The sequence below is a fragment of the Spea bombifrons genome, chromosome 3, assembly GCF_027358695.1.
Source record: "Spea bombifrons isolate aSpeBom1 chromosome 3, aSpeBom1.2.pri, whole genome shotgun sequence".
Lineage (NCBI taxonomy): Eukaryota > Metazoa > Chordata > Amphibia > Anura > Pelobatidae > Spea > Spea bombifrons.
In genome coordinates this window covers 17,039,820-17,066,633 of record NC_071089.1, presented here as the reverse complement: position 1 = coordinate 17,066,633, position 26,814 = coordinate 17,039,820, and the positions used below count along the sequence as shown (strand labels likewise).

General features: G+C 35.4%; 1 protein-coding gene across 2 annotated transcripts in view; it reads right to left on the bottom strand.

The window, feature by feature from the left end:
• Positions 1–26,814, bottom strand: part of LOC128483352 (synaptosomal-associated protein 25) — a 40,510-nt gene that overhangs the window by 6,264 nt on the left and 7,432 nt on the right. For both annotated transcript variants that reach the window (XM_053459520.1, XM_053459519.1), the window contains exons 2-4: positions 14,884–15,012; positions 13,352–13,393; positions 9,960–10,008 (exon numbers count right to left, since the gene is read on the bottom strand). In XM_053459520.1, coding sequence (XP_053315495.1) covers positions 9,960–10,008; positions 13,352–13,393; positions 14,884–14,955 — 163 coding nt within the window. In that variant the 5' untranslated portion in view covers positions 14,956–15,012. The remainder of the gene's footprint in view (positions 1–9,959; positions 10,009–13,351; positions 13,394–14,883; positions 15,013–26,814) is intronic.

The following is a 26,814-nucleotide window of genomic DNA, read 5'->3' as shown; positions in this document are numbered from 1 at the left end:
TTGCTCCAGTTGTACTACGAATGCTTGCATAGTATTGTTTCTGTATGAAGTAATGCAAAGCACTGGGTATATGAAGTCATATCCCTGCACTATGCACAAGAAGTACTCTTCAAGTTGATAATGCTAGGCTGAGGACACTAACTTGAGTTATTCCTAATACACTGACCAACATAAATTCACCAGATGTATACTACAGGTGTTTATCTAAAATGCTGAGTTGTTATTTTATTATTGCAAAATTCTTAAATACAGAAATTGTACATTTAAGCGTGGTTACAATTAGTAGTTAGATATTGTGTAAGTGAAAAATGGGTAGACAAATTGAGCCGAATAGTTCCTCTCTGCCATCAATTTGTATGTTTCTATATAAAATTCAGGGGGGGGGTATAATGTTTATTTTATACATTCATTCTTGGGCTATGCATTTAAAGATTTATGTTAAAGATAATTAAAGATGTTTTTCCTAAAATATTTCTAATCTTTTCCATCTTTTCCAGGACTCTGTAGCACGGTATTCTCCGAATCAGCTATTGATCCTGGCATTTATGGCATGCCCCTCATTCAGATATTTATTTTGAAATCATCTAGTTTTACTGAAGGTTATTGTGTTTATTAAATTAAATTAATTTGATTACAAAACTTTTTTTTCTTCTTTATTTTTCCAAAAAAATTAAGCCATTTTTGTAATTATGTTATTTATATAGCATAATGAAGGTAATATTCAATTGATTATTTGGCAATATGGAGGCCTTGTCTTTCTGTTTGATAGAATGCTCTGTATTTAATGGGCAGATTCAGCCAGACACATCTACTCATGATGATGTCCTGCTGTTATGACAGATTCATCATTAGTAAGACGTGTTTAACAAATAAGACACGTATGCCGTATTTTAAATTGAAACACATCACTTACTAAAAATATCATTAAATTAGTTACCATTTATTCTTAAATGACTATGACATGTATTTTCTTAGAAATACTATTGCTGTCACTGCGACTGACTTTCATGGAGCGATCATAATCACTTAGTGACATATTTGTTGTTAGGTGTACATGCAAAACATCTGTTATGAATCCCATTTCCCATAATTAAATATGTTGAGTTACATAGTCATTAGTGACATCTTTGTAGAAAATCTCGGTAAGAAATTGAAAAGATGCATGCTCCACAGAGATGGAGAGACAACCAAAATCTGACTGTGCTAATCTGACGGTCTCGAATAAACCTCACACACGTTTATATAAATTTATAAAATTGAAATATGGAACTCTCAGAGTTTGACCTAAACTTCAGTGTTTTTATATCAACTTCTGTCTTTGTTGATTGGGCAAATTTCTGGAGAGGGTTCTTTCATGTTTTTTTTCTAATTTAATGATGTCTGGGCATCTCAAGCAGAGCTTTCCTCAGTGATATGTTGAAATCCCATTTTGAACGCACGTGAAATAATTCACAATATATCAGTCCTCTACCAAATAAAGTTATTTTTTACTTAATAAAGATCATTATTATTAACAGAATTTGTCGGCGAATAAAGACTGATGGGCCTATCTAGTCTGCTAATTTTTTTCTGATGCAAACATTCAAACCTTAATCATTTCTCGGTCTTGTCTTAGATTCAAGATAGTCGTATGCCTATCCAATGCATGTTTAAACTCACACACTGTATTAGATTCCACCACTCCTGGTGGAGGGTTATTGGAACCATTTGGCTACCACCACTACAATAAACTACATCAGCTATATATGTAAAAATGTAACTCTCCCATGTAAAAATACATGTAAAAACCTATTGTGATTTTGGACACTGATGTAGACAACAGGTCATTCTTCCAAGGAATGGATTCCAGTACAATTTGTGTTTTATCAAGGGAAAGACATAAAAATATTCTTCCTGATCATATTTTCTCTGCAATCCAGACATTTCTAGGCACTAGGAACTTGATCGAAATGTTAGATGATGGTAGATATAAATAACCCATATATTTAATACTCTATGCATCTGCCTGTCTCAAGAAGCAACTAAAAAAAAAAAGTCCTATCCAGACAATTGTCTTTTAGGTCGACTTCTGGCTACCACTGCAAAAATAAATGTAATTTATTCTTCTTATATAAATGCTGTAGAATGAAGGTTTCATTGTATAGTTTTATATCCTCAAAAGCTGTCAGATTTAGTATTTTAGTATTTTTATTTTAAATAGAAACACAAAATGGGAGACTTAAAAACTGCAATGTTCTCAAAGCTGTTTACATATGAAATGGAAGGCGGAAAAGGAAATTTGAATCTGTATTTAGAAAAGCGCACGCGTCTTGTTTTTCTCTGTACAGTAAGCTGTCGGCCATTTTATTCAGAGGAAACAAAATGTGGAAACATGCAGTGCTGTTTTCCTCTTCTTCGGATGAGCTCAGAATAAATTTAAGTCTCTGGGTAGCTTTGCCTTTCAAACACAGACTGTTGTAAAAAAAATATTAGTCATCCCGACAGAACAATATGAAAGCAAATATTTATCTCGCTTTATCGGGCTAATGCAGCTGTTGTAATTGTCACACAACGTAAACTGATTTTTTAGCGTAATAGGCAAAATGAATAATACTGTTTTGGCCACCAATATAAAAGGCCAAGTACCCCCTTCATATGCGGCAATTAACCATCAGATGCTGGCAGAGCTATTGAGGCCTGGAGCCCAATACCTGGCAGAATGGGGAAGAGTACATTTATATGTATATATAGAGGAAGAGAGAGGAGAGCTAGAGGAGCAAGAGAGGAAGAGAGAGAGATGTATTGTTAGGAAGACTGCCAATTGTAATGGTAGACTGCCGACCTACCATGCTTATCCTTAGCATTATCCTTAGTACAACCTAGAACAACTATTGTATGGCTGGAACACAGCACACACACCCCTGTATCAGTATCTCCCTCTAAGACATATATACAATGTTTAAGATATGTTCAGAAAGTTAAGCTACTCTATATTTAACTGGAAAACATGAATTTGATACAAATGCATATGTCATAGAATATGATGGTGCTATATAAATCAATAAATAGCAATATGTGGAAAATAGGATAAAGATATTAAAATTACAGATTTGAGTACAATGGCTCTTTCATGATTTATTACATCAAATTGCTTGTGGTAAATTAAACTCAAGGGGATTAATAAATCCAATTAAATTTAGTAGACGGCAGAAGAAACAGTAAATGATTAACCACGCCTCGCAAAGGGCAAGTGATAATTCATACATGAACATTGCTTTTAAACTGGCTTATGGAATTAATAGTTTTAAAAAAGCAGGCACAGCATACGGCTTTACGTGAGCCACAAATCTATAGGTGAAGTCTACGATGCCAGGGTTTAAAGCAACTGCCATAAATCTTATTGTGTTTGTTTCTCAAGGCTTATTTCGTGTTTTACTTCCGTTCCACTAATAGCTACCAGAATGTCTAGAGTTCATACTGCAGATAGCGCTGACATGGATCCATTCTCTGTTCCGTTTTCAGATATTCTGTGTAGTCCCTGTTGGCCAATATGTGTTGGACAGGACTGGATGGTGTGCTCTGGGTTCTCCTGTCTCATTGCCTTTCAATCTCCTAGTCTGGACTGGCCATCTGACATACTGGGCAGACAGTGGCCAACAGTTGTCTGATCTGTCTCTTCTTTTGGTGCATATGACTGGTTGCATGCAGAAAAACGTGAGCAGAAAAACATTGCTTGCGGCTGCGTATGACATGAACAGGCGGCCGCTGGCCTTAAAGTGCCAGGGCCAGCTCGTCATCTGTTCGGCCTTACTTCTAATACATTGTAAGCATGGAAGAGAAGGGCTCTGTATTCTTTCTGTACCAGTATGTCTTAACTTATGTTAATGTTTTAGCGATAATTATTTACAATGTGTCCCTATTGTAAAAAATCTACTTAATGTTCTGGCGCTCTATAAATAAATGTATTTTCTGTCACTGTCTCACTGGGTTTAGGTTCAGTGGTAATGGCTCTCCCCCTATAAAATCATTGATCGCATGTTATGTTAAAGTCTGCATGTTTTGCTGCGTCGATAATTCCTCTAAGATTTAAAGCATTGTTCCCTCTACAAACTATTAATAGATGGATAGTATTGGCATTTTGAACTATGCCATAATATGAAAAATAGTACGTTTATCCCTTGCCTCGCTTGTTTTACCTCCGTTGCTACCACACTGAAACAGATACACAGATAATTGCTGTAGCTCGTTGGGCCTGTGGGCCTGTGGGCCTGTATTGATTTTCTTAGGACTGCATTGGATACCTATAGTTTTATGCTTCCATTTTGTCTCAAGCAAGGGAAAATACACTTTAAGCAATTAAATATTTAAAGGAAAATGATTTTTAAATGCACTGATCCACATTCATTAACGAAAAAAAATTATTAGTTGTGCTTTCTGGTATGTTAATAAAATAAACCTTAGCAGATCTGAACATTTGATCAAACAAAAATAATTCTGAAACAGTTTCTAAGGTGCAACCTATTGTTCCCATGATGATGGTAACAGTGTCCTCTTTGGTCACACGTTCATTAAATGTTTTCCAGTAAAATTATTAATGAGATGAGTTTGGGCATTCAGTAGTAATACAAATTATGTTAACAATGCCACTAAATTCATCAGAGAAGGAATCTCATGTGCTGGGTTATTTTTTTTTGTGTGAAGAATTGTATAGACTACAGTTTTAGCACATTGTTATTCTAATTTGACATTTCCAAAGGTCATCCTAAAACCCATGGATGTCACCTTTTTTAAGGCTATTGACTGGCTGAGAGTTATATGAGTGGTTGTTTAGCAATAAATTAAGGCTGCTATTTTTTAGCCTTGCAAGAAATGTGGGTCACTATCCTTGCTAGAAAGCATCAACAGACTGTTACACTGTAAAAGGTTTTTTCAGCACTGTTCTTGCCAAGTGTTTTAAATCTAATGCTGTCTAATGCTGAGCAGGTCAGGATCTCGAGCAAAGTGAATTAAGTGTTAGATATGTAGAGCGGTAGATATAATTCGAGCTGCAGGAGAAACACATTATTGTTAAATTTGCTGATCAGATGAACAGCTTTGTCAAGCATGTGGTCGTGTTGTGTTAATTCTAATAGCCTCTTGGCTGCATGCGGACGATTCTGCGATTCAGCCTGTTCTAATTATACTATTTTATTTTTTATTTCAAACCATGCAGGATCCATCAAATAAAATAAAAACATATATAAGAAAAAAATACACTGATTGCTACGCAACCTTTAGGAAATATGAGTACAACCAACATTTGTTGCATGGATGAAGGAAAACGTGTTTAAATGTCTTGATGTTGTCCATGTGTTCCTATCTGAAATGGATATTTACTTTGAATATTATCTGAAGGTCAAGAGTGCAGCGAGTGAACCTGCTTATTGCAGAAGACTTCATGGGCTCCATTCAAAAAATGAATTAATGCTAGTGCTTACTGTGCAACCTTGCATATGGGTTTAGTGCACAAAAGCCACACAATAAACCTTATTTTCAGTTAAAAGCACATTAAAGCTAACCTTTAGGCAACCAATTTAGACCAAAGTAATTGAGCAATTCAGTTTAATGAAGCTAACCTAGCTGTAAAAATGTCCAGGTCCATAAACATATGGGGTAGAATAATCATCCACACTCTAAGAGCAAGTAGTTATGATGGCTGTTCCCGTTATCGATTTACCAAACCCCAAAATGTCACTCAAAAATGTTTCACATGTGATAGGCTGGCCCAGTTGTGACTGTGGATTCCATATTTCTGTTCATAGAAATTCCAAAGAACTTCTGAGAAGTTCAGTGGTTGCCTCTCAACGTTCCCATTTAGGCCACATACTACTAAGGCCAGCATCCCTAATGTGATTTTACCCCTAAAGTCTCTTGCACCTCATTGGTTTGAGCCAGCATATAACTAGCTGCTCACAACTATCAGTCATGGGACACATTCCATTGCCGAGTATCTCCAGAACTTATGAATATGAATTGTATTTTGTCCTTCCAGGATACAGCGGTTTTGTACGTAAGGGTTAGTGCAGCATACACTGTTCTCTCTCGTTAAATGTGTGATGCTATCTGGCTCCTGCCATGGGGTTGGTTAAGGTCAACCCTTTTCTAGTTATTTTTAATTTCTATGCATCAATTATTCATATTTTGTGTGTTCCTGGGGCAGCATTATGCCAAAAATGATGGATGACTGGGAATTTTTGTTGCGCATGAAGCTAGTTAACTCCGCTCAAACATTCTAGTATTTTATCTCCTTAGACACAGCATTGTGTGAAATCTGTTACTAGCCTTCCTATGGCCTGCACATTTACCATCTCCCTCGCGAACAAATGCAAAGCTCCTGGCCCAGTTTTCGAAATTACCTCAAAAACTCGCCTCCTCTAACCAGCTGCCTTCTCACCCACCGCACATACTGTGCTGACTCCAGTGAAGTGTAAGCTTGTGGGCAAGTTCCTCACAAATAATTGAATCGATTTGTCACTGTTTGTCTTCAGGTAATATTCCTGCACTTCAGAACTCGTATCGTGTTACTACACGCATTTCATACCTCCCAGCATTTCAAATGACCAGAGGGTGGTACATTTGATTTTTAGCATGTAGTTGGCGGCGCAGCATGACTATGAGGGAGTGCGAGAGAGAGTGTACGTGTGGTTAGCTTTCATTTGTGAACTTTTTATAGCTATTTTTGTAAGGCAGTGCGAATAATGTATTTAATTGCACAAAATACTATCCTTACACATTCCTTGCTGTTTCTATACACATTATTTTGATTTTTAGGGCTGTAGAACACCATGACACTGCATTCTAAATACATAGAAATTTATATGTAGTTGGTCTCCCTGTTTGCAGCTATAACAGCTTCCACTCTTCTGGGAAGGCTTTCCACAAAATTTTGGAGTGTTTTAATTATCTCTTGTAGCATTTTAATGATTTATTTTGCCTCTATTTTTGGGTCATATAAAAACACATACTCCTCTAATGTAATTTTTTTACCCCGAGTTACACGCTCTTTTGAGCAGCTACATCTCTGTTGTATGGCACACGTCCTACAACGTAATCTCCCGTGGCTGTTCTGTTGCTTATTGAAGCAAACATTTCTTTAAGTATTTTTGTGTAAGCTGTCAATGTAGCAGTTATCATAATGCATGACATACTTTGTAAAATCAGAAAAAATGGGGCAATTTGCCGGCGTGTCTTGTTCGCAAGATCATATTGATGTGGAAATTTAGAGTCTATTATGTTCTGTAATGTAATTATGCTTCCAGATGGCAAGATGCCCTTTACATATTGTGTAGTAACTACTTCTAATGGAAGAAAATAATAATTGCACAAGGTTCTGTTGTTGGAATTCAACAACAAAAAAATAATTGACTTTTCTTATTTGCATTTAAGTGCTAAACTGAAAATCTATATTTACTTTCAGTAGATATTAGTCGCTTTGAGGCACTGAATTTTTGGTTGTAAAATATTTTTTTGTGTGCACAATTCATGATGAAGTTTACTATATTATTGGACAAAGCTAGATGTTATACGAAAGTATTTATGCTGTGAAATGATGATTGCGGGCAATTGTTTATGAACTGAAATGGTTAAAAATGTACCTTTACATTGTATGATTTGGCCGTGCATTGATCGCTGTTCAATTTATTGTTCTGGAGATCTCTCCCTACTGTGGGACAATTTAAATGTAGCAGTAAATTCCCTGAGATGAATTATTTTAAATGAGCTGTATCCTCTGGTCTACTTGTTCCTTTTTGTCCCTTGTGTTTATTAGAAATCCAAAAATTCTCCAAAAAGTATAGTAAACATAGTGCCAAACTTAACTGTTACATATAGAAAACTGTTGAATTTATTTTATGTTGTTGTAGTTTTTATATATGTTAGAAAAACAACCAACAGACTATTTTCAAGCAGCATGTAGGTAACTTATCTATTTACTGTGTGTAGATTTTCACATTTAATTACAATATATATATATATATATAGATATATATATATATATATCTATATATATATATATATTTATATATATATATATCTCCCATTGCATAAAAATGTTATTTCTTCTATAAAATGGAATTGTGTGCTCTGTGTTAAAGTAGCCATTAATGATCAGTGGAAGGAACACTACGGGGACAAGAAACATGTGGAAACAGACGCATAGTGAAGATGTAAAACGTTGAAGGAAGCCTTTGCCCAGAAAGCCTGAAATAAAATGTGTTGAAAATTCCGACCAAGCTAGAGGAGCAAAAAGATTGAAGTGAATAACAAACCGATTCAGATACAGGTTAACAGTTTCAGGGTATTTACCATTTACAATAAGTGACAGAGGGGAATACAATGGATTTCCCACCACACTGACACCTAAAAGGCTAACCAGCATGGAAGGAGACCATCAAACTGCTCTGTAAAGAAAAGGGTGCTGAGTACAACACATGGTAGCATTTCTTGGTGACTCCTAGATCTGGAAACACGTGTGTCTGCCATTGAATTATGTCAATAAGGATCTTTATACATTATGTACATATGCGTTACCAAGTTAGATGTATGAATGATCACTAAATACTAAATAACCTCCTTGTTCATTAATGACTTGACACCAGGATCTCATTGCATTAGCGAGGATCTATCATGCGAATGTGACTTTTAACAGTTTTTTTTGTATGGTGAGTAGGCCAGCTTTATGTTCTATGTTTTTTATGTTTTTTTGTAGAGAAATGGAGCCGTGGCTAGAGTTACCCATTGACCATAACATTACTCTACCAACCATTTGACATGGTTGTAATGTGACAGTAAATATGGATTTACAAACGACATCTGGGAATATGTGTAATAATAATAATAATTTGCATTTAATATAAATAATTATTTATATAACTCAACTATAATAACAATAATAATAAATATTAAATGCATGTTAAAAGTTAGAAGCACATTTTCATTATGTGTATTATTAAAAAAAAAATATTAAAAAGAAAAAAATTTAGATGTATCAAGGGCATAACACAAACCCCTCTAATGGGGTCCAAGGTCTTAGGTGGCCACCAAGATTTCTTGGCCCCTTAAAAAGTGGCCTTAATCAGTTGATGTCAATATATTATTACATAACATATACAAGGTATCTCTAAACTGTCCTTATTTTGAGCACAAATTGGTTTATTTGTTCTATAAGACACTTAAGCCATTCAGATCAAAAAAGAATACATAGGTAGGGAGGACCTCGTTAAAAACAGAGGAGAACCAGAATTTTATGTTACCTCACAGAGATGTACCCAGCCTGACTACAAGTGGCCGAACACATTTCTAAAATGTTATAATAAAACATCAATGACTTGAAATCATGTACAAACTAGTGTAGAATCAGAAGATACACTTTATACTTCTACACAATATGTAGTTAGAAAAAGCCAACAATGTGTAGGTGTTTTGTGACTTGTTTGTATATATATTAAAATTGTGTATTACAAATAGTTTCCATGGGTTGTTTTAACATAAATCTCAGAAGCAAAGCCAAAAACATTTGTCTAGGCCAGCAGTAGTCATGGTAACCCCAGAATCCAGCAGTGTGGCTTTAAACAAATTCAGCCCCAAAACATAATAACACAGAAGCAGGCATTTTAAATCACCTGAATCAAATAATTTTTAGCTTTTTTATAACCACAAGCCGCGTAGGAGTTTTAAATCTCATAACGCTGCATGAAAAGTAGTGGATGACAAATGACTTTGTGATTCAGTGTTCAACCCCCCTTTGGTTGCTATTGATTGTAGCAAAAGGTTTTTCAGAAAATATTTTTATTTTCATGACTTCACATGAGACCATTTAAAGTGAGAGATTAGTCTCATGATCATGCTTCTATGTCATATTAAAGTAAGGAATCAGTCATAGAAATACATTGTTGTTGCTTACACATTATAACATAATATGTACTCTAGAGAACTCAACTTACCTCCTTGCTCATCCAACATAACCAAAGTCCTGATACCAGCATCTTTACTCTATGTCCCCAGAATAATAGAAAACAGAAAAGAGACAGAAAGAACGATCAGTAAAAAGTACAGTCAAACTTGAAAAGATAAGAAATATAGACAGGGTTATTGGTGACTCATTTCACATTATTTTGCTGGGTGCTTCATGAATATGTTGAGTGTTTGCATCCTGGGATTTTATATAACATGTATATATATAGCATTTCCAAGCACTAGCAAGTAGTATTGATTTCAATTGACCTATATTAATGCCAAAAAGAATGTATTTCGTGTCCTAGTAGTTATATGTGACTATTCCACGCATCGAGTCAACCCATGTTACTTCGATTGGCAACACTGCATTCCTTATTTGCGTCTTCGCCTTTTCTTAAGTTAAAATATCCTTCTACCAATCCCATGCATGCATAAATTCACTAGAAACATCTATATCCCCAGAGAATTTACCCAAATATTAAGTAGAGAGTACTAACTCACTCACAGCATGTGAGCTATAGGCCAACAATATATGTTGATGCACAGGATGTATACATTAAAGTGATAAAGAGCCCTGTTTTTGTTAATTTACTACACTCTTAGTATTCATGCACCAATATCCTAATTAATTAAAAGTATGCTTGGACAGCAGAAAGAATATTTGTTACCGATATGGATTATAACGCTGACACTTGGCAAATATGAGTGGTTAATATATTCTTTTATATAGTCCTAGATGACTTTGTGATGGATGACATGTAAGATCATGTTGACTGCTGAATTTGACCTTCCATAATGGATGTTTATAAATATTCTGTAATCTATACTATTCAAAGCCTTGCGCACACAAACGTTTTTTCTGTAAGTCAATACCAAGGACAAATCTTTAGCCCACCTCAAAAAAGGACACATTACAGAAAATGTCAGGCGAGTTATTAGCATTTCTTTGAAGTCTTATGATTAGTCTTCAACTAATCAATACAGCACGTTCTGGAATATTTCTTCTTGCAAGAGTGACCTTAAGAGAAAGCTAAAGGTCTGAGGAACCTATACTCTAAACAATTATACCGTACATACTGATATTCTTACTGAATATAACAGGTATTAGTGGTTTATTATTAGTGTTTCATTTTTATATAGTAACATCACATTTTCAATGTGCATTTAAGAACGGTTTGAAAATGACTTACCCTTAACACATACATTGAAATGTTGTAATTTGATGGTTTATACCATTTGTTTTCTACATGTGAAATACATGGAATATTAAATCTCTCTTCTTCTACAACCCCACACGTATTTATGAAATATTACATAAAGCTTACACAATGCCCTTACCACATCTACGTCTATACAACAGTCTCCATGCCACAGAGTATGTAATAGCATATCAGTCAGGGTACACAATTAATGGCACAATAAGTGATCTTTTTATTATTTTTTATTTACTAATATAGTTATGTTTAGATTTTTTTTTAAGACACTAAGTAGATTTTCCTTCCTAAAACCCCCCCAGATCATAAAAACCTTATTCACTTGACATAAAGAAACACTCCTATTACTCTTCAAGTAACAAGGAATTCGAATATTTAATCTGACCTACAGCACATTATGTGTAAGGTGCATTTACGCATACTGTGTATACTTTTCCTAGTAAAAAATATGTTTGTTTCCTTGAGAAACTACTACTACCAAGCAATCACAGCGCAATCCACTTATCAGTAAATTACTTTTTAGCCATCAAAAAACTGCAACAGAAACATTATAAAAGTCAACATGCAATGTAATTTAGAAAACAGTATGGGAAAGCAAATGCCTTTGGCCTATAACGATGGCTACTATGGATCTGCCATTAGAAGGAAATAATGACTGTATGGTTGGCAATGAATAAATATACGGAAATACACATTGAGATTGCCCTGTAGCAAAACATTCAACATGGGTTATATTACTAAGAGGCAACAAGCTTAACTGAAAGAACAGCGTCATTATGTTGCCTTCTAGTTTTAGGTACCTGGTTTTGTACTTTACACTTTAGTTTGCTAAATTGGTTTGTAGAATGTATAAAATTCAGTTGTAGTTAGTGAGATTAAGACTAACCAAGTGATTAGAAATGTGCTTTTTAAACCAGTGTAATTGTTTTAAAGATATTTGGTTTAATAGGAAGAGACTCTTAGACTCTTTTACCTAGAAGCTGGGATCAGTAAAAAAGGGGTAGAATAACGTTGTTAGGGCTAGTTTATCTTAATTGAGCTGTAATCTTAATTGGCTGCCCTGAGGTTTGCATTGTAAGAGCATACAAAGTACCATGTGCTAAATGTGTATGTGTGGATGAACGATTATTGCATGTTATTGGCATGGAGTGGAATACTTTTGTAACAATTTAGGGCCTGTTGTCTTTATTGCCGTAATAGTCTAGAAACTTGATAAATGTTTGATTTGAGCCCAAAATTACTAAATAGGAGAATTGTAGATGAGAGAAATGAGATTACTGATTGTGTTTCCTATAAAGGTATTTTTAACCCTTATATTTTAGGGCACAGTAGGAACTTGTTCTTTGTTTTCCAAAAGATTGCCACAAGCTGCAATTTTTCCCGTGATCATAATTTTCAAGGTACGCTCTTGTCGCTTGCATAGTGCTTTGAGTCGGCCCACAGGTGAAACTGTGGGACAACAAATGACCATGGTACCACCAGGTGACAGGCTATTATTATCAAATAAAATCAGCTTCTTTGTTTTTACGTAAAGGCATTCAAGAATAGGAACAGATTAAATTACAGGATAACGTAATAAACAAGGTATTTTATGATTCATTTCCCAAGCCTTGTATATTTTATTCCAGTTAATAGAATTTAATAGCGTCTGCATGCCGTAAATGATATTTTTCCGGAGATAAATGATGTTTAATCTTTTAGAAGGATGTATATACATACATGTATTATGTGCTTATACATAGGATATATGTATATATCTATAGCTATCTCTCTATCTATATATATATATATATATATATATATATATATATATATATATATATATATATATATAGTATGTGCCCATTTTAAAGCTTTTCACCTATTATTGCTTATGCTTAAAAAGGAGAAACATGGAAAATTGTAAACTCACCCATGTTATATATTAATAAATTATTTTTCATAAGTAAAAATAGCTTAATTATAATACGAACATTTATTTGACTTAATCTTCATTTAAGTAATAATGAAATTGTTTGGATTAAGAAAATAATTGTTAATACATCATCATTTTATTAATTTACATAAAAGACACTGGAAATCGACCGCTTAACACCACATACAGGAAAAATGTAGTTACATAAAAAGGTATACAATTAAACTTTATAATGTAAGGAATCACTCACCCCTTCAACATACTGAAGCATTCGGCGGGTGCTCTCCAGTGACTGAAAAACAAAATATTATACATTAGAAACATGTTTCTATGAATACAAATATTGTTAAGTGTAGTAAATTAATCAAAAAATAGTAGTAATAAAATACATGTCGTAGACATAATGCTAAACATACTATTGCTTTACTTATTCAAAGACAGTTATCCCCCCCAAAGTAAAAGTGAGGGGAGCTCATAAAGGAAGGTGGGCATGCAATGGATCATATATGTCTTCCGTGTCATATAGACCAATTACATTGCATTTTTATGCATTCAGCTTCTCGAGTGATTTTCTAGGATGTAGCGTTCCTGATTTTTTGGTGTTTGGAATTTATTGCTCTCTATTTCAGTTCTGTATCTTAATTTGTCAATAAATAAAAAAGTTAGAGAGCTGCAACGCCCTAGGGAGCAATGTATCTTTTACAACAGGGATCTGCTGAAATGCAGCAGCAAAGGTATATGTGGAATTACAGGCTCCATGCGTGTTTTTAGTCCCATACCTTTAGAATTTCCATTTTTGTTTTCTCTCTTACTCCAATGATTTATTAATATAAATCATTACAACTTGCATTTCAATAGGTTACTACATGGGATTGTAAATTGCATTGGGGGGATAACTACATGCTTTTTCTGGTGCTAATTCAGTGAATTTAATCTTTTTTGATTACATGTTGGTACAAAGACAATAGAGTCGAGTACACAGACATGGCAGAAGATGTAAATGAAATGTGTGCCTTGGATTAGTATCCCACCTTTAAAAATATATTACTACATTACTTTACACTGCTTAGTAACAAAGTACAGTAGTCATCATGACTGCATCCTCGTATAATGTGCAGAATGTTGCAGAAAAATTAATGTATGTAAATTATGGCTTAAGAAACGGAAACATTGAGAGACAAAGAAGAAGGGCTGATATATATATAAATGTATATATATATGTTTCATTATGTTTTTAAATGGGATTTAATATAATATGTAAATGACAGTTTGTCTATAGTGCTAAAGGGACACTTCGGCCTCTTTAATACATATAATAACTGAGTGTCTCTTTAAATAAACATTTCCCCTACGTGCCAATGCATGTATAGATTCGGCAGAATCCCCCCATGCATTTGTTTTCTGTCTTCACCTTCAGCTACTGGGCTTTCTACCAGATATATCTCCTGCATGTCAATGTGCAAATGTGTTTTATTCGCTGCCTACCCGCCCCAGCATTTCAGGAGGTCTACAAAAGCCCCTGTACACATACACAGAAAACGCTCCCATTAATGCCAATGGGGGTTCCTTCCATACTTGAAGAAGACACAATGGGAGCAGAAATGAGACAAGGACAGGGGAGATGCTCTGCAGCTCTGGGGATGAAGCATCTCCTAAAGGTCAGTGCATTAAAGTGATAAATTACTTTAATTCTTGTGGGGCTGCATGGGGCACTGGGGGTCTCTTTAACCACATATGCAACCCAAGAATGTGTCAAGAAGCTTCTTTGTCTGCTTTGCTCACCTCATCAGCCAGCTGGTCCGCACGCCTTTGCATTTCTTCCAGCTCATTGCGCATGTCAGCGTCTTCTGCCATGGTGGTCTGATGTGTGTTTTGGGATTAGGGGATTACTGTGTACAGGTATTCTCAGATCTGTAATGCAACAAATATAAGACATTAAAATTTAATGACGTAGCTGAGGTGACGCACATCAGACAAAAAAATAAACATCCACATTATACACTGGTTTATCGAATCACAAGAGACAGAGAGACTCGGATTGCTACGCATATTCTTTAAGCAATGGAACACATTCAGAAAAGTGTTTTTCAGCTATCATGATCTCAAAGATCTGTGCATTTTAATTCCAATGGCATTTTAATTGGATTTCACATTAGCATAGAAACATAGTATATAATAGCTAACAAGAGCCATTCGTACCAGCTAGAGCCCACTTTGTCTACCTCAATTCTGACTTGGTACTTGGCCTTGACATATACCATGATAACCTAATGCCTATCCATAGGGCTGCATTTAGGATTAGGACTTCATCTGCACTGAGATCTTATCTGTTTATTTGTTACCTTAAGCTCTATTTATTAGGACGATCACATCATTCAGATCTATATATGAGTTAGCACGTGATATGAACATCTAAAAAATTAAAACTCCGTACTAGCTAAAATAAATATTTGCATATACCGTATGTTATCCCTTTAAACTATATAGGCAGAGCAGCACTAGATCACATACACAGCAACTGATCTTATAGCACGCCATTCCATTGCAAATATTGCTCAATCCATTCCATAAAGCACAATGGTAATTATACTCAGACGTGTATACCACAGGCTAATTAATTCTGGATTCACTATCTTTACAGTGTTAAAAAAAAGGAATGGAGAATATTCTGTAAATATTTGAACAAGAAATACAAGAACAGTCCTATTTAGTAGACAGCTGCACAGAAATACTACAATAAGGCTGGGCTATCCTAGAACAGTCACATGAAAGCTTTGGAAATACACCTGGACTACAAGTCCCATTATTGAGCTCTTTCTCTCTTTTAATCATAAAACTTAAATAAATATTGTATCATATAAAGAATAGTGGCTGTATCCAAGTGTACTTTATTATTGTATACTATGCTGACTGTATATCAAGAGCTGATCAATTCTGGTATACCAGCATTAAAACTACAACTCCTATCATCCTGAGCCAGACAGGTGGTGGAAGCAATGATTTCCTCAAGGCATGCAAGGGAACATCTATCTATTTTTTTTACTATTTCCACTACATATTATTTATTTTACAGGGCAATGTTTTTAAAAATTTGAGTTCATTGTGTGCCTTTATGGCTTAGGCTCTGCTGCCTAAGACCAGGGGTATAAAACAATCATAGGAAAGGGATAGTTTACAATTTCTATAATTAATATCATGTGGACTGATGGGCGATGTGTTGTATATCCTCCTGGAGACCTGTTTTTGTCGACTAGTTCTGTTTGCACCTGAGCTAGGGATACCATCTGTGTAAATAATGCTTGGTCTGTGTACATGTTGTTGAAATCTTAATTTGCTCAACAGTTGAGATGTAGAGGAGCGTGTAACTGATGGGTTACTTTGGGTAGGACTTGGTCATGTTAGCACATCAAAATACCCAAAATACCCAAGATTCTGTTAGTGAACCATTATTTCTACCCCTGTGTTAAAACCCCAATACATAAAAATATTCTATATCATAACTGCTCAGATCTATCAACGAATCTAACTCAGTTTAAAAGTAACACATAAAATACTGATCAACAAATAATTCACTTTTAAAATATTTTTCCTTGCATAAACACTTTGGTTCTCATTTTGTTATATGATAAACTGCAGAAAAAAAGAAACGTGGCATGTTCAACATTTTTTCTACGTTAGTATTTGAACTGCAGCTAGGGTAATCTTGATACTTGCCACACATCGGCTTTAGAACAGCCTTCAGCTGCCTCCTTTATCCCTTTTCATTAGGAAGCAGAACGTGCTACCGTAAGACCTAAATAGGTTAAAGTTGTCTCCGAACTACGGAAAGGAAATTCTATTTGCCCCCTTGCTTTTTTTTTTTTTTTTTTTTTACAAATCTCTGAACAAATAACTTTTTAAATGACATCTCATAATCAGATATTAACCCTACGCTCTTGTAGACAAACTTAATCCATGGACATTTTATTATGAAGTCAAATACCTTACAGCAGTCAATAAATCATCTTTATTGTTTCATAACACAGTTATATTGTGTTGCACTTTATTTTGCACCATACCCCCTAAGTATGAATACAGAATTATTACCCAACAATTGTGTGTGGGGGGAATGTTTGGAAATATTTTCCATTCACTCTTTTTAATTTTAGCCGTTGTTGTTTCGAGTACTATACAGCATGGCGAAGATTAAACCGAATGAAGGAAGAGGATTTATCTGAACTCAAACATAGAAGCACAGTTTATATGGACCAATCAGATAAATGAGTGCTCCATGTGACTTGCTGGATGATATTTTAAGCACTACGCTTTAGGAGTCACGTGATCTGTGGATTAAATCAGACATTAGAAAATCCTTTCCGTTTTATAGCCTTTGAAGGAAGGAGCTTCTTCTCCTGGTGCTTACAGTAACCCGGGATTACCTCGGCCAATTAAAGTATTTCTCATTTGAAATGGAATCGTCCAACCATAAACAATTTTCTTTATTATTTAAATTACGGTAGATAGCAAAATACATAGAGACACTGATATAGCACCACATTATTTTGTACAATAAATATGACATCATAGTTTGTTCTTTGGTAAATATTTTTTTCTTTCCTATAAACATTCCTATTTTCATGACCATGTATGCAGGTAATCCTTTTTTTTAGCACTTGTTTTATATTTTTTTATACAATAAATATAATTACTATTCTTAGAAAAATAGATTTATAAATAACACAACTTGTTATCATAGAATATAAATATACATTAGTGTTACTATTTTTGTCGCAGGCTCTCTGCACAGTGTTACCCATCATTCCACCTTTTTGTACCCACTACTGCTATTATTTCTTGGTTGCACACATACTAATCATATGTAAAGGAAAGCATGGGTGCTATTATAGCTTTCATGTTTTTGCAGCTGCACATTGCTAATTCATTCACAGTACCTGTTAACAGATATGGAGCTTTCCCCCAGAGCCAGCTATAACAATGACACAGCTGTGTGAATACTTAACAATCCAGCCTCAAGATCAACCTGAGTTCTTTTTAATACACACTAGATCATCTGAATTCTATTTACACAGTGTGCATACATAATAGCTCATCTATACACCACGGGAGGTAGTGAGAGACGCAATCTTTACTTGTGTAAATGCTGCACTTACGAGTTCACTATCGTTCTTTTGTTTTTGCTAAGCTTCGAAGGAAGAGAGGGTTCCCCCATTGAACATTGCGGCTAGCCATGAATGGGTGGGAAGCAGTTGGACTTTGTCACGGAGTAGGTGGGAGATAAAAATGGCCTCGTGGCCAAAGGGTTAGCTGAGATCCATGGGAGCAAATCCAGAGAGTTCTCAGGAACGTGCATATCAAGGGGTAATTTTCTAGAATAAAAGTAGCATGCTGCTAAGTTTTGACCTTTCAATCAGTGTAGGTAGAATAGGTCTTCAGTTTCTACTTAATTACTGCAGTCCTACGACAATAATGGCTGATCCATACTGATGGGAACATGTGAGTCTGGCTGGGTTGTAGGAAAATATTTTAATGTCCTTCAACTGCAAGACTGACTGACCGTTAAAGGTGCTGTTCCACATCGACTTTTTTCTCAACATTCCTAGTTTTTGTATTATTATGTACTATTATTGACTATTATGGAATGCAACTTAAATAAGCATATGCCGTTAAATAACATTCCATTTTATTTTCTAGTTAAAAACATTTCAGTGGGGCATCTGAATCTTGTGTCATCTCTGACATCACAGAAAGGGCATAACCTGTAAGCTTTTTTTTTTTTTTTACTAACTTTCTTTACACGTATAAGAACACCTTACACAATCACAGTAACTGCCCATCATTGTAAAGGTGGATCTGTAAAGTTGTGCTGTTTCACATGTATAAGCATGAAATGGCAGGTAGGAGTGGCTGCTGGTGGTCACACAGTGGAATGACAATGACAATAAATGTTTAAAACACAGTTTTTAAGAGAAAAACAAAATAAAAAATGATTTATTTTATTTTTCTATAGATGATGCAGATTTTATCTGGGGATATTTCAAGACCCCCCCCCCCTATGCGGAGCAGCCCCTTTAAGGAAGCCGGGTTGTAAACCTGGCATGACCCTGCAGAAAGTCTGGACTAGTGTTCTTCAGCTGTTCTACAAAATGTCTAGCGTTATAAATTACAATTTTTAATTACAGTTCCAACATTGTTTACATTAGAATATTGGTTTTGTTCAACTAATAAAGTGTTAACACAATAAGATAAATCCCAAAGAGGAAATGTTATCAGAAAGAAGCCTATTGTTAATGAACAGAAAAAAGACAGGGATTTTATTGGTAAACATGTATAAAGTTAATTTAAATGAATCCCCAATTGGCTTCTCTTTGGAATAGTCTCAATAACAGACAGCAAAGGGACCAGCGCATTAATTAAAATTGTCTAGCAGGGATTTGACAAACAGGAACATTTTGAAATATATGACTTGGAACCTTGGATGACAGACATACAGTATGTCTATACAAACATTCAGAAATATTGCAAAATATACATACTTAATGTTTCTTTTGTAATATGCATTGGTGAAAATGTGTCTATGTGTCAATGGGACATACGATCCCATGTAAGACTGCGAATACGATCCCATGTAAGACTGGGCCGTCTTTAAACATAAAGGGGCCCAGGGCCAATTACTTTCTTGCGCCACCCCAGTCCAACTGCACCTGAGTTAAGGTCCGTAGTCTACATGATACCTTCGGCTGGGCATTGGGATTTTACATAATATCCTTGTGCTCTACAACAGCAGGGGGAGAAAATGATGCAATGGAGGCAGTCTGGTGTCCTTTGCTAAAGATGACCAGGGGGCAAGACCATACTGCATTCTTGCATACCTCTGCTCAGTCAACATTATTTTTTGTCTACCAAGTTGATTGGTAGTAATGCAGAGGACAACTCTCCCAATTAACCCAATGGTTTATCTCTCCTATTTCTAGCAATTTTCACTCTTTTGTGGAAACTGTTTGTATCGTCATGCCACTCACAATGAGTCCCCTGATGATGAGATGACACAAACAATCAGTCTAAATCGCTTCCCTGGTATTTAATACTTAATCACTGTCAGTTGTATACAGGTACAACACATAGCTGGACAGAAGAAATAATACAGGGCCAGGATCTGCTAGGAAGCTCTGGCGTGGGCTGGTCCATGAAGTCACAAAGAGTCTAAAGTGACCGAAAGAGTAAATTACAAGATGTGCTACTGTATATTCCTGGGTTGCCTACTTGGTGTTTTTTTCCATGTCTTCTGCTGAGCACGATCATCAGGCTCTTTGGAAAGACAAACCCCAAGGGTCTTGTTAAACAATTGATGCTTGTAGAGTCTTGGGTTGTCAACCAGAGATGTAAGCCTCCTGAGTACTCACTTTATTATACCACTGTTTTTCCCTTCATAGACACTCTGTGTTCCTCTATATGTGTTCTGTTTGACCTACTTTCCAATCTTAGCATCTCTTCTGACCTACGATCATATTTTCCCATAAGAACACCTTTGACTATTAGATATTTCTTCACTCATTCTCAGCAATTCCCCAGTTATTTATCATAAACGTCATGCTTGGGCTAGACAACCTCTGCTATTTGTCCTCCTCTGATAATTTAGCAACCTGTCTTGACTCCAGCTGAGACACGGAAATGTTGTGACTTGACCCCTTACGTAAGTAAAGATACTGTTCATCTAAGTGTGGCCAAATGTAAAAAATAAAGGTACTGAAATTGCAGTACTAATTTATTAGTGATTCAAATTTAGTGCATAAAAAAAGAGTTTATTGATAATATGTTCCCAACCACCTGTCTGCTCTCATTCTAACTGATTATCAAAGTTTCCAGGTATGAACCATCAGGGTCTGTTTTTTTTTTTTTAACTTTAAGCAGGTTTAGGAATCTTTTCAGATGTTTCCTTATGAAATATCATCTGTGAAAGAGCGCCATTTTTGAAATTTCAGCAGGTGGCCTTTTTCTTAAATCAGGCAGAGAAAGGGTTGTCAATAGTTTTGTGTCATATCTTCAAGTTTAATGGCAAACTTTGCAGGTTCTACATATAGAAAAAATACATATATATTATTAAGCCATTAAACTGCATTACTCTTTACTAATAATACCAACCACATATACTACTTATTACTTATACTACTTATTATCTGCAATAAGTTACTTATTTAGGCCATTTTTTGAAGGAAAATATATTAATAACGTCCAATTCTAGTCTATGATGACAGCATTATTCGTTTAATGTTGAATTTTCTAATGCATACCAACTGTCTTAGTATAAATTTAAGTAGTTGGCCATATGCTGCAACAGATGCCACTTGGAATAAAATAAGAAGCCCATTTTTAATTACCTTTAGCCTTTTGTGCCAACATACATTGCTTTTGTTGTCAGTGTAACAGTTATTTATTTATGTTGCTTTGACTTTTGCCTTGGGATCAAGGTACAGGCATTTCAATTGTTGGATACAACTACCAAAAATATCTAGAGATATGTGACATATAGGTAAATTGTACAGACTCTTTCACTTTGGTCCATAAGTGCACCTTCATTTTAACATTCTAACTGAAGCTTCAGATCATAAATCTCACTTGGAGCAAACTCTGAAGGAAAACACTAAAGGAACCAGGATCTCACCACCCAAACCAGCTGAGCAGTGCACACAGCAGTGAAGACCCCAATTGCTTCAGTCAAAGCTCCATATCATGACTTTCATCATTTGGCCAGTGTGGAAAAAAGCTATTAAATAGCTTGAATGGGACTTTTAACATTAAAAAGGTGTGTGCATTATAGATCTGCTGATTTATCTGTTCTTTGCCACCAAATAGATTTTAAAGTGTGATGCCAATGTTCTGCAACATTATGATTCCAGTTAGCAAGAGGGAGCACATATTATGAAACATAGTGTAGGAGAACGTTTACAAGGTATGTTATTAAACATTTCTACTAGGACCATTAAAGGAAGGCAGCAATGATACTAAATAAACATTCATCTATTCTAGTCTGGCAAAGTCACCTACAGTATTCACTAAGCTTTGAGTTTTAGCTTTTGTAACCTATATTTCAATGCAAACTGCAAGATTTTTCTGAATATTTGTTGAATTTCTGGTTAGAAAAAGCCTCTTGTCCAACTATATTTAAGCATCTGGGAAAGACGTTATGATAACGACATCAAACACTGAACATATGGACAACTCAAAGTTCGACATAACCAAACTAACTTTTGAAGGACGTGGACTTTTGTTTCCTTACTCTTTGTCCAATATAGGTTGCCTTCAATTCTCATTGTACATCGCTCAAGTAACTATTCCAGAGCTGGTAAACTGTTCTAGAACTGTAGGTCTGCAGAACGGTGCAGTACGCACAACTTGGCAGTATAATTTATACCCCTTAATCTTTAATTTATTCAACAAACACATTAGCAATGGGGTTATATGACAGCTATATAGTTTTTCTGACTGCAAAATCATACATTTGAATTAGCCATAAGTATGGGTTACAAATATAATATTTTTTCTAGCTGTGAATTTATTCAAAAGATAAAACTAAATCTAATGTTTAGGGGAAGCAACTCATTCTGTAGTAATAATGAACTAGTCACCACGCAAGGCATGTTTAATTCTCCTGAAAAGATTAACAGTACTATACAGGCCATACTACTGTAGACACTATTGAGAAATTAGACATATAGAACTGATTTTATAGAAAGCACCACCCTATAGACTTTATATACACGCCATCCGTTGTATGCACTTTAACGCGTATGATAGCTGTTTGTCTCCTTTTTTCTCACCTTACAAATACATGGAGGGATTAAGGAGAACCCCTGTGAATTTGCCTCTTTCCTTGGCTCAGCTCCTTGGCTTACAGGAGATGAGTTCAGCTGAACACATTTACTGCGTGCTATTGCTCACGCTATTGTTAAAGCTTTTACAGCATTTCTTCCCATCGCTCAAGTATACAAACGAACACTAGAGGGGAGATCCATAAATGTTTGAACAGTAATGAACGAATGACATTAAACACAAGACCCTTACAAATTTTCTGCCTTTGTATTTCACAGCATATCATGGTGCCTGAATACTTAAACTATAAAGTAAAATGTTTGGTAGCAAGTGAATCTGGAACAGTTCTGTGGATTTAAATATATCAGAGGTAAAGGAAAAATGGCGCTCTGATTGAAGATAAAGGTGGGTCCCTCTCCCTTGGCCATCTAGACCATGTTATATAGATATATTGTTTATAAAAATTGACCACTTTCCAGTCCCTCTATACTCCTTGAATGTATGTATTGTAGGAAGCAATAAGAAAATCATGGGACTGCAATATATGAATTATATTAAATATAATGTCAATTTAAATAATGTAAATATTATCCAGATTAATCTGCATTTTATATTGTACGGCTAATATGGTAATCACACCTTAAATAGCTATACAAGGAAGAATTTGAATTACCTGTAATTACAGCTTTACTATAGAAAATGAGTCAGCATTCACAATCGTAGCACAGAACTTCACTTCTTACCAGTGTGTTAGGGATTAAACGGCATTAATATTTCCATAAATGAAATTTTTAGATTGTTCTTGTGTTGTTTTAGCTCCATAGGTGTATACCATGTGGCATGGGTTATGGAAAAAGGGATGTGATATATATATATATATATGAGGCAAAGTAAGGGTATGGGAGATGCATCTGGGAACTTTGAACAGACAACACACAAAGAAACACACAAAGTGAAAAGAGAAACAAAGGGTCTAAAGGATGATTGACGGTGCTAGAGGTATCAGGCAGATGCTAGCATCAAGTGGCACATCTTGTTTATAGGGTACATAGATTACGTTTCTGGAATGAAGTGAAATTTTTCTCAGAACCTAGAACCCCCAACAGTGCTGGTTTTCTGCCTATAACAGTGATGTTTGGATGTGCCTCTTTGGATAAACCTCCAGTTACCATGACTGCCAGGACATAGCTGCTACACTTTGAGAACCGAAGAACTAAGGGTAAATGTTAACTTGAAGTCAATTAAAGTCAGGGCAGACAGAGATCAAATTAAATCAACATGCATTGCAAGGTCAAAAACCAGGAGGACAAGAATAATAAAACGTACACACGAAAGACTACCAATGTGGCTCACTACATGGACAAATAAGACTTGCCGGTGTCTGGGTTATGTAGTCATCATGGACTGAAATGCTGGATGTAACACCAGGTCACATGCGTAGGACAAACCCAGAAGATGCTACGGTGATTATTTAGCAATATCAGGAGAGACTGGGGTTACAGGGAAAAGTGCCATTAATAAGAAGTACACTTTGATAGGTGAGATTGGTAACAAGACTACTTGCATGTAGGTCTGTGGGCATCCAAATGTGTGAATTATGTGACTTATTTCTATCAAATTCCAGAATTCAGGTAAAGATACGGAGACAATAGTAAGCCTTACTCCAAGACTGCAATGTCTTTCCCAGCAACACCATTAGCTCCTTGACCTCTCGCACAGTACACATCATGTAAAGCCCTGTGAAATATACTAACCGGGTGCTTTATAGCAATAGGCACTAAGTCTACAGCTAGATTATCAACATATTGATTGATTATCAATATAAATTCAAAACTGTAAATACAACACAAGAAAAGTAGTCATTAGAAAACCTGCCACTGCTATTCCTTCCAAACAAACACCAGCACCCTGATTAATCCATCATACCAATCCTCGTAAGAATCACAAGCAGTGCGCTGTTACTAACAATGTCCAAGGAGTAACACTTCAATGGAATGGCTACAGGGAGATTAAGAAGTTGCTATTTTTGGTGGACTAGCACATACTGTGTAGGGATATGAAAAGCCCTCTGATGCGTTTTCTTTTTTATTTTATGTAGCATTCAGCTTTTCACCCCTTAAAGACATTTTATGATTTCTATGCACATGATCTGTAATGACAACCTTTGGCACAGACTGGATATTCTTGTAGCTATAGCGCAGTAGTAATGTTATTCAAGCAAATCTCAAATCAACCAATCAAAGCTCATTAATACCATATTTAATTTCTCTAACCTAAAAAATATGAAAAGGAAAATCTCATTATGGAACTAATAACTGGCTGCATTGTAAGAGTAAAAAATGCACACATTAATGCACTAAAATGCCATATCTCTTATTATACAATTTGCATTCATTTTTGTGTTAACTGAACCAATTAAAATCATAACTTAAGGGCTTATTTGTAGTGTCCACAAAGCCATTCAAAATTGTCAGACGATTCACTAAGATAAGGTAAAGTAAACGTTTAAGTTCATGGTCTTAAGTGTGAGGAACTAGGAAAATACATTAAAGTGGACCAATGTGAGAGAGGTGATCCGTGCCTGTTTGTGTGTCTAGTGGATTACAATGCAGGTTTGTAGAGGATCCTGCCACCGCACGCCACACCTAAGCTCTTCGGTACTCTGGGGCAAAGCTATACAGATCCAAAGACAGACCTTCGTTCTCCGTGCATTGCAGTTTTTTTTTTTTAGTTATAAAATGCAATTAAAGGAAGGCATTTGTTGAAAACAAAACATGCACAACAATTACTGCCATGGGAAAACAACACAATTAGAGCAAACATAAAGATTATATATTGCCCACAGTCTACAATGTGCAGGCAAAGCTGATAGGAAATGTGCAGGTCAGCTTAAACCTTAACTAATTTGCGTGTGCCCGGTATGTCTAATACATCATGGTATGCCAACTGTCCAAGTATTAAGAACGATGTCTATCTATCCATCCATCATCTATCTATCTATCTATCTATCTATCTATCTATCTATCTATCTATCTATCTATCTATCTCTCTATCTATCTATTTGTCCATCTATTCCCCAAAAGCATTTCCAACATTTTACCCAACACAGCCTTGTAGTGAGCAAGCAGGGTTTAAATTAAGTCATCAAGGAATAGAGCGTGTTTGGGACATAAAGGATGTCAACGTGATAAGTGGCAAACATGTGCCATCTTTACTGAAGCATTGATCAGTCAAACCCAATATCTCTCATATTTTTACACCTATCCCCCTAACAGCTGGAAAGACATAGACTTTCTGCCGATGTCAGTAGAGATTGTAGGGTTGTGAGTGCATGCATTTCAAGAGCACAAACCCATTACTACTAATTTTATGCCAGATGTTTCCTTTAAAACTTGGATATAATGTTAACAGCGGGGTGATTAAGAACACCAAGCTAGTTTTCATTTTAGAGCATGCTATTTCAGTTTTCTTTACAGTAAAACAAAATAGAAAGATTAAGAAATCAGCTTATTAAGACATACAGTAAAAACATATAGCTTCATAAAAACTACTGTTTTCATAAAAAAAGCTTATAAGGCTTCACTTAAATTCTCAGCCCATTTTCTTCCTTTGGAAAAAATGTATTCTATAAATGTAAAGAATGCATTTTCCAAAACATCTGGTGCTGAATGATTGATTAACTCAACTTTTTATTCCATGTAATCTATCCTAACACGTAAAAATGTATATTTATAAATGAAATTAGAATGTGGTGAAACATAAAAGTATTTCACTATTAAATATTTTCATATCAGTTAAATGATTAAAAACGTTCTTTCAAGTGTCATCAGAGGGTCCTATTTTGCAATTAATTCTAAACAGAAATGTTAATTGTCTTCGGACACTTTACTGTGTCTCTGTTGTGTG